Here is a 13,434-nt window from a genome sequence, read left to right on the forward strand (position 1 = left end):
AAAAAAAAAAAAAAAAAAAAAGTGTATATATAGAGCACATAAAAAACGCTGCTTTAACTTTAGTATTTTAATTTCTCAACCTATACTCAAAGGCTATGAGGGAAAGTAGGCGAATAACTGCAAGTAAAATAATCCGTAACCATATAATGAAGAAATTCATAGGGGTAATAAATACGTATAAATACTGCGGAATACTTACACATCCTTTTAAGTTCAGTGTTCATTTACCATGATTGCTTTTTTTTTTTTTTTTTTTTATTAACCCCTTTTAAATTAACCTTGATTTTTTCGATAAATTCTTTTTTTTTTTTATGGATATTATTACATCCTGTTGACAAATATGTATATATAAATATAAACAATACAAGTGTGTGTTTATTCGTTTTTTCCCCGTTTCGGGAAACGTTTTGGACTATCTGCGTAAAAATTTTACACAATTTTGAAAATTAACTGTGGAATTTTTTTTGGATTTAAATGAGTTATAATTTTGGTGATATATTAAAGAGCTTAACAACATTGTATGGGAATGCATTTATTTATCATTTGTTGGTTGATAAAAATGAAAAGAGGTTGTAAAATAGATTTTGCACATATGTATATATGCATAAACTATATGCTTATATGTATAATACTGTGCGTGATGATTGTGTAAAGAAAAAAAAAAAAAAAAAAAAAAAAAAGAATGTATTTATCTTTACATTTTTTCCCAATTTGTCTATTCCTTTCGTGCGAAAAATAATATTTTAAATGAAATAAAAATAAAAAATTGTTTCTGTTAATTCCTCTTTTTCTTGTCCATTTTACGCTTGTAAAATAACAATTCATCACCCTCAATGATATAACCATCAGCCTTTCCGCATTGCCCTGGTCTGCTGCTAATGCATGCTAGAACTCTTCCTTGTTTAAACTGTTCAAGTAATACTGGGTCAATTTGTTTGGATTTGCCTATTTTCTTAATTACTGAATAAGAAGACTTTGACTTTAATTTTTCATCTTTTCCTTCATTATTTTCTTCATTTTCTTCAGCTTCAGCTTTGTTTTCATCTTTATTATCTTCTTCAGACTTTGCCTTTTTCTTCTTTCCAAGGGTTACACCAAATGTGTTTTCATACCTACAATGGGATAGGAATCAAATATGCACAAATGTAACACTTGTATATGTTTGTTGCTATTATTTATACATTTTTTTTTATTTTTTTTATTTTTTTTGTTTTTTTTGTTTTTTTCTTTTTTCAGTCGGTAATTCCAGCTATAATATGAATATATAATTTCCTCAAATTTATTTTCGGAAATTTAAAAAATATATATTCTTGTCATCATCAAAGAAAAAACAACTTTTATGATCAGTTTGCAAAAAGGTCAATATTTAACAGTTTTAATGTCCTCTATTTATATTGTGCATTAAAATTTTTTTTTATTTTTTTCTTTTTCGTTTTCACATTTTTCACAATTCAGTTGGTTAACTACTTACCATGTTGTGAATGGGTGAGAGTCAATCAAAACAATGCAATTTTTAACTAACGTTTTCGTTCTAACAAGCTCATTATTTGATGCATTATAAACAACATCAATAATTCTTGTGATTTTTGATACTCCAAATGCTGGCCAGGAAAAACTGCCTGAATCTAGCTTAATTGCACGATATTTGTAATTTCTTCCTCTTCCTCTAACAACATGAACTTGTTTACTACCCAATTTGGTATTCGATGGAGGTCTTCCTAATTCATATTTTCTCTTCTTCTTGTGAATTTTTTTTTTTCCACCAGTTAGGCGAAGCTTGTGCCTTCCGTCTCTGCTAATACCCATCTATGAAGGGAAGAAGAAGGTGAAAAAAATAAAAGTGTATTTTCGTCTAAATAATTAAGAAAAATATATAACGTGTGATATTTCCTTCCCTTTTGATGAAAAGTGGTAAAATTTCATATTTTCTCTTTCTCAGGCAAAATATATATAAGCAAAATTATTTTACTTTTAAAATATCAATAATGTAAAGAAAGAAAATACTCATAAAAAAAGGCTCATTCGCACAGATGTGTTTATACACATATACATATAAGCTCATAAATTTTAATTTATAGTATATTTTTATCTAATTATGCAAAAGATTCACACGCGTAAAAACAAATTAAGGTTACGTATCTAGGGGCAAGAAATTCACATGGAAATAAAAATATATATATATATATATATGTATACATATGGGATATACCAAACGGCTATTTAATACTTCACTGGAAGGTGTAACCCTTCCTCATGCAAATGAAAGGTTAACGATTTTAAGTGGGAAGTTACTTCCTTGACACGAATGTATGACATGCACGAGCATATGTAAATATAAGTATAGTATAATATCATGTGCGTCGACGGCTTTCACACAGTTATGAAAGCACAATGTGGTATATGTACATATATATATGTATACAAATTATTCTCTCATTATTACACCATTAAGCTTTCGTTACGTAAGTTTCTACGTAAACATAAAGATTTTACAACTCGCACTTAGTATTTATATTTGACTCTCCACTTATTCTATGGCATTACCTTTTAAACTGTTGAACAGTGTAATTTTAAAATTCTGTTTGTACGAGTGAAGAATATGCCTCTTGTAAAATTCTTTTAATTTGTAAAATGAAATGAATTCATGTTTTTTTATAAATAACAGAGATGCTGAAATAATTTACAAATATGTTGTAAATTTTTTTTTTTCTTATTCTTTTTTTTTTTTTTTAAATGAAAAAAATTAAACACTATTTTATATATATATATATATATATATATTATATGCGTGTATATATTTTTGCTAGCTCTTTCAACTGGCGTCGCATATTTATTAGATACACGTATGAAAAATGTCGGGCATATTTTTATGGAAACAGGGAAGAAGAAAAATGGTGTATACAAAAAAAACATATATATATTATTATTTATATTATTACATATGGGGTTGCGAGATTTGGAAAAATGTATATATGACTAGTAAATATTTTTGGCCTTACGAAGTAAATGGTCATTTATGGTAAGGGTGATGTCATACAATAATAAGTGATAAAAAGTTGGGTATGCGTAATGCAATTTAGAAGATCATCAATAATGACAATGCACTACTGCTTTTTTTTCCTTTTTGATAAATTCTTCTCCCCCTTAAGTCGTCATTGCGTTTTTTTATGTATATATGATGTAACCTGAAAAAAAAGCTTTTTATACTCTTTTCAAATTTACACTACTAATAAGTAAATATAATTTGGTTTACGTTGAAAAAAAAAAAAAAAAAAAAAAAAAAAAAACATTTCGGCTAATATTTTTCTTCAGTGCCTTCATCTCGAAGTGGTGGGGCTCCCAGCTGTAATTTTAAGGGGTCATATATAAAAAAGAGAAGATTAGATTTGTGCACAAAAGCAATTCAGCACCTTTTCACACAAAAGCTCATTTATGAGTTATACCTCATGCTGCACTTTTTTTAAAATACCATTTGAAAAAAAAAAAAAAAAAAATAATAATCACATTATATATATACGTGGCATACACATATATATGATGGATTTCACGTATATGTATATGTAAGTGTTGTAGATATTTGAATATATTAAATTTTACTGCTTCGTATTTTAAAGAGGAATGAAAATAATAATGAAGAGGAGGCGACGCAATGAGAATGGTGTGTTTCTTTTTTCTTGTTATTTTTTTTTTTTTTTTCTATTATTATGTATGTTATAACAAAAATGTATGCTTAACTCTCCCCCCTTCTTCTTTCTAATGAATTTTCCGTAGCACTTTTTTTTTCTTTCCCTTTTTATTTAACATTTACATATGTACATATTCAGTATATCCTGTGTTTTAATAAATATATATATGTTACGAAAGTAGGGTGGGTGGTGACCAGTTTTATAAAGAAGAAAAAAGGTAGTATATCCCGTAAAATAAAAAAAAGATAATAACTATAAAAAGTAAGAAAAGTTTAACATGGACCTTGTTTTTATATTCATATGATAAGTTTAAAGTGAATAAGTATGACAAAGTTCAACCATTTGGAATTCACATTTGCTGCTCCGTTCACACAACTTAGCATTTTACTATGAATCATGTACATGTGGATGGGCACTAAATTGTACATGTATATATATATGCATACATTACCATTAAGATTTCCCATACATACGATTTTGTACCATATATAATTTGTTCTTTTATGTCTCGAATGAGGAATTAAGAACTAAGGTGTTGTTTTACGAATAGGATTTTTTTTTTTTAATATTAAATAAATATATGGTAGTTATAGAAAAAAAAAAAAAAAAAGGTTAAAAATAACATAAAATTTTGAAGCATCCCAAAGGTAAATGCAAACTTAACACTATATACTTCCATGCACACATTTTTTTAACCATAAAAATAAAGGGGGTGTTGATTCGTACATATGCTAAATACATTTGTTTCATGTAGAAGTTGTTTGAACACGTTGAGCATATGAGATTATGTAGGTTTATTTAAGCGGAGACCTGAGAATTTTTTTACACAAAAAAAAAAAAAAAAAAAACAAACAAACAAATAAGTGAGCAAATACCTTTGCATGAAAATAAGCAAAACATTGTGAACGAGCTGTTTGGTGGTATCGAAATGCTGCGAGAAAAAGAAAGAAATAATTGTCATTCTTTTTTCGCAATTTTCATTTATTTTTTTTTCATAATTTTGTGTATAACATCGGATGATAACTTGTATATTTTGTTTTTCGCCTTTTTGTCACATTTCCTCATTTTTGATATATCCTTAATGACAGTCATATTTCCGACCTTTAATTCCCCTTCTAACTTTTTAGCCTTTTTCTGTTCCCTTTTTATTTTATTTTTTTTTCTCCTTTGGCTAATTTCGTCGAGCATATTATTCTCCAAGTCTTTTCCCGCTTTTATCAATTTCCTCAATGCTGCGCTTTCGTGAAGTTTCTTTTTTTTACTTTTCATATTTTTTTTCTTCACCGTTTTTGAAGAATTTTCCTGGTTTTTCATTTTAAAGTAAACATTGTTCCTTTGAATCATTTTGTTTACTTCGTTCTGTAATTCGTTATCATATGGGAAGATATTAATGTTACTTAACACTCGTGTGTTTTCATCCATAGTTACATCTCTATGGTTATTAATTTTAACCTCTTCTGTATCTTTGTTAAATGAAATATCTCTTTCGTCATTGTTCATGTTAGATTCTTGTTTATCTTCGTCGTTCATTTTATCCTACAGTTGAAATAGTGTTGTGGATATATTTTTCTTTTTTCTTCTTTTTCGTGTATAGCTAAAAAAAAAAATAAAATTTTCCTTTTCATTATAGCCTTAAAAATTAAGCAGATTCCTATCCATTTTTCGTGTTGCTCTATCTACTTCGACGATATGCAAGCGCGCTTATTAGAGCGAAAAAAAAAAGTAAAAAACTAATCTACAAGGGGGGTGATCAGAAACTTAAAAAAAAAATTCCATTTGAAAAGTTGAAATAAAGTGCATGTATTATTATAACAACAGAAAAAAAGTGCATATATATATATATATATATATATATACATACATATGCTTGTATGTATATGTTACATGTATGTAAAAAAAAAAAAAAAAAAAAAAAAAACGCATGTACATGCGCTTATACAAAGCATGCACTGAAAAAATAAAAGTTGCCATTTATTCGATACATTCTATTGACTCAAATAAAATTAGATTTTTGAAAAATGTGTTTTTCTTTCCTATTTCCTAATATTTTTTTAAGGATTTCATTTTGGTGCATAAAATTCAAATCCCCACTTAGGGGGCGAGGAGAGCAAAAATTATATACATAGATTTTTTATTTTTTTTCGTCATAAAAAAAGGCGTGTGTTATATTTGTGATGTGCTATTTTCCACTTTAAATAAAGCACATTGTTTCACCTCCAAATGATGATCTCATACCATTTTTAACTTTTTAGATTATGTAAAAATAATATTATATTGATACACACAGATATGAGTAATTTTTTTTTTTTTGTAAGTACTCTTTATTTTCAAACAATCTCGACGCCTCTATGGGTGATACACATGTGAACATTTTTCACCCTGCACTTTAGGAAGCAGTTTTATGACGAACTGATTAGTGGACTATTGTACGTTCCTATATATTCCAACGGAAACAAATGTTGCTGTAACATTTCATGCATGTATACATGTATACATTTTTACCGCCTTGTACAATTGCTATAGTATTTTTTGAAGAAGCGTGGAAAATTACCAGGAGAAATTTCTCCATTTTAATGTTCCATAGTAAGCTATGCACTAGCTTTTAAAATATAAAAACATTTTTTTTTTTTTTTTCCACCAACCGTTTTGACATTTTCATATGAGAATAAAAAGTTGTCACACGTGAGATGCAAAAATTTGTGTTCTTTAAAAAGATCTACATTTTTATTTTGCAACATTATTGTACATGACTAGTAGACAATATTAAAAAAAATAAATAAATAAAATAAAAAAATTAATAATTTTAAAATCATGCCATTTTTAGACGTCAAACCTTTGTACTGAATTTGTTCTTCAATTTGTGCTTTTCCATCGTTTTCTATTAAAAATTTTTATTGCATGAACGAGGAGGGTTTCTTTGAATAAATTTTTTTTCTCATATTTTAATTACTTGTAATAGGGAAATTTTTCCAAAAAAGTAAATATAAATGCGTTCCTACATAAGATAATCATACAATTCCAGCCCTACAGCAGACACGAAAGTAGACATTGAATCTTCCTCTTAACTTTAAAAGTGGAATGAGTGATATAGAGGAAAGAAAAAATGAAACTTACTCATACATTGATTTTAAAAAAAAAATAAAAATAAACCAAAATAGTTTTATTTTTTTTATGCATAGAAAAAATTAAAGAAAAAAAAGTTTACCAAGTTAACTATCACGTGTGATATCTTTTTTGTTTAAACTTTTGGGAAAGTGGAGAGAAAAGGTGCCACGAAAAAAAAGAAAAAAAAAAAAAAAAAGCATAAGACGCAAAGGAAGTATAAGATGTATAACAAGTGCATAAATTTTTGGAGATTGAGACAGAGAATTCGAATTTTATTTTGTTTTATTTTGTTTTATTTAATTTTTTTTTTTTTTTTTTTTTTTTTTTTTTTTTTTTTTTAAGACATCTCTGTGCAATTATAAAGACAAAATTTTTTAATATGTTTTTAAGTGAATTCTAAAACTGTTTTGAATAGCATCGAAGTGATATTCGATTTGGAAATTTGGAAAACTTTCAGAATACACCGAACTTGAGACATACTCATGATAGTTTTAAAGAAACATTCCCCATGTGACAGCATCGAATAAGCAGGAGCATGCGTTCCCCAACGCCGTGTACCTACTCTCGCTACATTTTTGCTTATTCCTTCGCTCTGAAGTGAAGGGAGGAGAGGAGGTCCATATTTTTTTATGCCTATATGTATATTTGTATGGGGATATAGAACGAATTGTAAGGAAATAATCGAAAGAAAGAAAAGAATAGCATAGATCCATGTGTCCGTAGACATACATGCCAAAGTGTGCTTACTTCCACAAAAACACACATGAATATCTACCTCTTGTATGTGTAGGAGGTACGTGTGAAAAACATCATGGAGGGAAAAATTCATAAAAAGTACAAAGTAGTGAAAAAGGAAGATGTGAACCATCGATACACGATTAATGATGTAGAAGTGTATTTTCCATATGAGTTATACGATTGTCAGTATAATTACATGTTGAGTGTTTTGAATGCCCTGAAAAAAAAGGAAAATGCTATTTTAGAATCACCAACTGGGACAGGAAAAACACTATGTTTACTTTGTGCAAGTATAAGTTACTTAGTTGATGTGTTGGAAAAGAAGGGAGCTTTTTCAGAGAACATAAATATAACAGAAAATAAGAAAAATATAACATTCGATTTTAAAGAAAATGAAAATAGTAGTAGCAGTCCAAAAAAAATTGTACCTCCCAGCGATTTTCCGAAAATAATTTATGCATCTAGAACGCACAGTCAATTGAAACAAGTTATAAAAGAGCTGAAAAATGTATACTTTATTAGAAATAATGAAAAGTATAAATTATTAACAACTATTTTGGGTTCAAGAGATCAACTATGCGTTCACAATATTAATTACAATTATAAGGGCACAATGTTAAATAATATGTGTAAGAGAACACGGAAAATGGGCGAGTGTATGTATCACAATGGGTTGAAATATATTTATAAATTAAAACATTTATTTACAACACCTATGGATGTGGAAACACTGAGCGAAATAGGAAAAGGGAATTCTGTAGGTCAGAATATTCATTTTTGTCCTTTTTATGCTACTAGAGAGATTCAAAATGAATGTCATGTAATTCTTCTGCCTTATAACTATCTTTTTGAAGAAAGTACAAGAAAAATTCTAAAATTAAATTTAGAAAATAGTATCATAATAATTGATGAAGGGCACAATATAGAAAATGTGGCAGAAGAAGCAATGTCATTTAAATTAAGAGACTCCGATTTGAACCTTTTTTTGGAAGGAATAAAAGCTACTTTAACCGTTTTAGAAAAAGTAAATGATGTTGATAAAGAAACAAAAGACAAAATAAATGTAGATGAATTGTTCATATTGAATAGAAGTATCACAGCGTTAATTACTTGGTTAGATAATGAAAGGTTGGAAAAAAATGAAAGAAATAAAATTAAAGAAAAACATAAAACTTATGAAGGAAAAGAAATTTTTGAAATTTTTGAAAAAAATAATATAAACATAACTAAAGACAATTTTGAAAATTTTCACACACTTCTAACATCCATGGTAGAATTGTTAAACAAATATATCAATGATTTTAAGATATCTCAAATGGATGTAAAAAACATCAATAGGTACATTGCTACTATTGATAATGTTAGAAAAGCATTTAGTATTCTTTTCAGTGACACAGTAAACAACTGTATTGAATATTTTCAGTTATATATTAATGAAGAAAAAGTGGCATATTCTGAATGTGCAGATCCAAATAAAGTTTATGATAATATGAAAACATTTTCTAAAAACAAAACAAAAATTGTGTATGATAAGTATAATTACACTATGAGTAAAAATATATGCCTTTTATGTTTCTCTGCCACAGCAAGTTTATGTGGAATTATAAAAGAAAAAGTTAATTCAGTTATTGTAACATCTGGGACCTTATCACCAATTGAACCCTTTTCTAAACAACTGAGTGGAAATTATTTTTCCTTTAAACATATATTAGAAAATGATCATGTGATTAAATCTCATCAATTATTTGTAGGATGTATGACGCATTATAATAATCAAATTCTTCTGTCTACCTATGAAAATAGAAGTAATGACAATTATATCAAAGCATTGGGGAATTGTATTTTCGATATTATTACATGTATTCCATATGGAGTTTTAATTTTTTTTTCTTCCTATAGTTCTATGACTGAAACTGTCAATGCTTGGAAAAAATTTAAAATATTTGAAAAAATAAATTCATATAAAACGATATTTGTAGAACCAAATAAAGCTGCTGAGTTAAAAGATATACTAGATCAGTATGAAAATATTATTAAGAAGAAAAAAAAAGGAGCTATTCTCATGGGAGTATGTAGAGGAAAAATATCAGAAGGTATAGATTTTAAAGATGATTGTTGTAGAGGGGTTATAATTTGTGGTTTACCATATGGAAATGTATATGATAGTAAAATTATTTTTAAAAAAGAATTTTTAGACAATTTTAGTTACGAATCGAATAGTAACGATAACAAGAATGGGGGAAATGGAGGAGGCACTACTCAACATAATTCTGGTTCTTCTTTGTCAAACGTTTCGAAAGGAAACAAATGGTATAATGAAGAAGCCATGAGATCGATCAACCAGTCTATTGGAAGAGTTATTCGACATAAAAATGATTATGGATCTATTTTCTTTTTAGATTCCAGATTTTCTAACAATCAAAGGATTAAGGAAATCTCCAAATGGGTGAGAACACATTTTCGCATATACAGAGATATAGAACAGATACAAAGTGACATAGATAAGTTTTTTGAATTATTCAAAGGGATACAACAGCATAATTTAGATGCAAATGCTGAAGGAAATGACAAGGGGCATTTGGGTGGAAACAGCACCAGTGACAATAACAGTGCTGAAGGGAGTGAAAATAGTCATATTCAAAAAATCGGAAAAAATTTCCAAGACTGCTACATCAGGAGCAGCAATAACAAGGGAAACAGGTACAAACACAACATGGAGAAAAATAAGTTTGTTTTTAACCCGATCAAGAAGATGAAAAACCAACCAAAAATTCTTAGCATGATACAGAACATTACCAAAGGGAAAAATCAGGAGAAAAGCATACTCATCGATGATAATAAGGAGATGAGCATTTTTAAAAACAGCAACAAGGTTGGTGGTGATGATAGTGCTGATGGTAATATTGGAGGTCGTGATAGTGCGGATGGTAATAGTGGGGGTGATAAGATGAGTGGAGCGAAGTTGAGCAGTGCAAAGTTGGATAACGCAAAATCTCTGATATCATCCTTTCGAGAAGTTTTATCCAAAGATATTTATGACAAACTTTTTGAATTCATCAAGGATACGAAAAAGAAGAATGACGAAAATAAATACGAGTTGTTGATTAACAAAACATTGGAGTTGATTGTTCAGAATTTTTCGCACAAAAAGAAGGAAACAGGAAATGGGACAAAATGTGCAAATAATGAACTAGATAAGGAAAACAATTCTGGAAAAGAAGACTCATCAAAAGGGATAATGAACACCTTAAAAGATATTCAATTTTTTAATGAAATAATGACAAATCAAGAGTTAAAAGTTGTGTGGAGAATGTTGATTAACCTGATCAATAACTTTTTCCCAGTTCAAGAAAAGGAAAAGTGTTTTTTTATTCTTCAGAAGAAGTTTAAGCAGATGACAACTGATTTTGACGAGATAGGAAAATATGTGTACAATTATAGGATGGAAAAAATTGAAATAATTTAGAGGGTTATTCTTTGGAAGGAGAAGAATATTTGAGGGTTTAAAAAGTAGACTGGAGAAAATTTTTAATTTCTTTTTGAAGATACTTGTTGATGTGTAGCTGTGTTGAAATGAGAGGTGGAGTCAAATATATATCATATGTATTCTTTTATTATTTTTATCGTTCTTTTATTTATTTAATTTTTTTTTTTTTTCAAATTATTCATTCACGTAAACGTGTTATAACAAAATAGTGGCTTTTCCCTTTAACGAAAGAAATATGCGTATGTGTATGTTCATGTCACCTGTGTTGCTTTTGAAGGCCTTATTGGTATGGAAAAGCATGAATATTAAAGAGAACCTTTCACATGGCATAAGAACAGGTGTGTTCTCATATTTTTTCAGATCTTATTGCGTCGTTATTATCAGGATGAACTGTATAACCAGTAGAGAGTTTTTTAGTTAGTGAAGCCATTCGTATGCAGCTTTTTTTAACCCTACTGATATATATACTGTCTTTTTATATGAATTCCTTTTTTTTTTTTTCTGTGTACCTAAAGGAAAATTTTACCTATAGTGATATTAACCTAAATATATATTTTTTTTAAATATTTATTTTAATAGTGTAAAAGTATGAACGGTTTGGAAAAGTCTAGTTTTCTTTTCTTTTCTTTTTTTTTTTTTTCGTAATATGTTTCGTCCATATGGTGATTTTTCCCTAATATGTAAAAAATGGATTACAAAAAAATAAAAATAATGAAATTTAATTTAAAGTAAAATAATAAACCAAATAAAAGAAATTATGTGACTACATATAAATGCTTGCATATGTATATATACATATACGAGCGTTAAACATCTTAACAAAGGTGCTTCCCAAGGGGAATGTATAAAAATGTCATCCAAGCCGAGAGATGCATTTTTTTTCTCTTAACAAAAATTTATGAGTTATCTGTTTAAAGGTATATGTACGTATATATGGCATATTGCTTGTAGGTATTGTTGGTGACAGGGAATTTATTTATTTTATTCTGATGACATGATGACAGGATAAGGAAGGTATGATACAGTTTTTCCCATACTGCCGTAATTGTTCTGCGAGATGGAAAAGTGATATGGAGGGCATGAGCACACATAAGAGAATGTGGATGTAGAAAGAAATGTGCGCATATGTATACACATATATACATATATATAAGTGTGTAAGGAGGGGAAACTCGATCACAGTTTGTAGATTAATTACCATCCTATTTTCCATATGCGCCTTGCATTTTTTGTACACATATTTTATTAAAATTATTGAGGCAAAAAACAGAAGGGCGCCGAAGAACGTTATAAGAAATATCTTTAAAAGGCTAGTGTGCATGAAAAAAGGAAAAAAAAAAAAAAAAAAAAAAAAAAAACTATTTATCGTGCTTTTCGTTTGTTTGGATGTACCTAGGAGTGCATATATTTGCAAATATGTTCATACATAGGCATATAACTACAAGTATAAATGTGTGTATAACCCCATTTTTCCACGTGTTTGTGTCTACACTCACTCATATGCCCGTACCCATATGTTGTGCTCATATTTTTTAAAATTTCCACATTGGAGTTGTCGACAGTAATAATGGATTTAACTTGGTGCTTCTTCTTCTCATATATGTGATTTTGTAGAGTGGAATTTGTCTCGCTGTTGGATGAGTCTTCTCTTAAGCTTTTTATAATTCTTTTTAGGATGTCTGTAAAGAGGGAAAAGTGGGGAAAAGCGGCCAAAAAATGAGAAAAATTGTGGAAAGTAAAAAAAACAAAATTAAATAACAACATAACTAGAGAAATAAATGAACGAAGTAGAATGGAATGCAGTTTTCTTTTTACGAAATCTGCAAGTATGGCATACAAAAAGTTTTTTAATGATTATGAATAAAAAAAAAAAAAAAAAAAAAAAGGGAGAGACTCCAATCTGAATTTTTTTTTTTTTTTTTTTTTTTTTCACATTTTACCTTCTCTGTTTGCTTGATATTTTAATTTGAATTTTTTTTCCTCCTCTTCCCTCAAGTTAAAATCGGTATTTGTTTCCAGATTATCTATCTTCCCTATATCGATAGAACTCTCAAAATTGCTAACATTTCCAAGATTGATTAAACTTTCCAAATTATTTGCATTTTTTGGATCTTTTATTTCCCCCCTGTTGTCTAAACTTTCCAAGAATGTAAAAATTTCGGGTGAACCAAAACTTTCTTCGCCTCTTGTATCCATTAATTTACTTTTCGCGACAAAGGAAATGAGAAATGGGTAAAATTTCTACAAACCTGCTTTAGGATTTTTCTAAAAAAAATAATTTCCTTACGTACATGACAACTCATTAATGGATGCATAGTCCAAAAAAAAAAAAAAAAAAAAAATTAAAAACGACAAAACTGCAAAATTGCAAATTGAAAAAGTTGTAAATCGGCATAATAGACAGAATGCTAAAAGCGA

General features: G+C 28.4%; 4 protein-coding genes across 4 annotated transcripts; 1 reads left to right on the plus strand and 3 right to left on the minus strand.

Annotated features, from left to right (window-relative positions):
• Positions 1 to 775: 775 nt before the first annotated feature.
• Positions 776 to 1,806, minus strand: PGO_134030 (40S ribosomal protein S8e; the record flags this gene model as incomplete). Its single annotated transcript, XM_028689919.1, has 2 exons — positions 776 to 1,112; positions 1,472 to 1,806. 2 exons carry the CDS (start codon positions 1,804 to 1,806, stop codon positions 776 to 778), a joined length of 672 nt encoding a protein of 223 aa, XP_028545720.1.
• A 2,861-nt stretch (positions 1,807 to 4,667) lies between these two features.
• PGO_134040 (conserved Plasmodium protein, unknown function) lies at positions 4,668 to 5,186 on the minus strand (the record flags this gene model as incomplete). Its single annotated transcript, XM_028689920.1, has 1 exon — positions 4,668 to 5,186. The coding sequence occupies one exon, from the start codon at positions 5,184 to 5,186 to the stop codon at positions 4,668 to 4,670; it is 519 nt and encodes a 172-aa protein (XP_028545721.1).
• Positions 5,187 to 7,602: 2,416 nt separating this feature from the next.
• On the plus strand, positions 7,603 to 10,995 carry PGO_134050 (DNA repair helicase; the record flags this gene model as incomplete). Its single annotated transcript, XM_028689921.1, has 1 exon — positions 7,603 to 10,995. One exon carries the CDS (start codon positions 7,603 to 7,605, stop codon positions 10,993 to 10,995), a length of 3,393 nt encoding a protein of 1,130 aa, XP_028545722.1.
• A 438-nt stretch (positions 10,996 to 11,433) lies between these two features.
• PGO_134060 (hypothetical protein) lies at positions 11,434 to 13,212 on the minus strand (the record flags this gene model as incomplete). The annotated part of the gene is made up of 4 exons (XM_028689922.1): positions 11,434 to 11,487; positions 12,215 to 12,326; positions 12,527 to 12,695; positions 12,957 to 13,212. 4 exons carry the CDS (start codon positions 13,210 to 13,212, stop codon positions 11,434 to 11,436), a joined length of 591 nt encoding a protein of 196 aa, XP_028545723.1.
• Between the last annotated feature and the right edge of the window lie 222 nt (positions 13,213 to 13,434).

Source organism: Plasmodium gonderi, assembly GCF_002157705.1.
Source record: "Plasmodium gonderi DNA, contig: Chr13, whole genome shotgun sequence".
NCBI classification, from domain to species: domain Eukaryota; phylum Apicomplexa; class Aconoidasida; order Haemosporida; family Plasmodiidae; genus Plasmodium; species Plasmodium gonderi.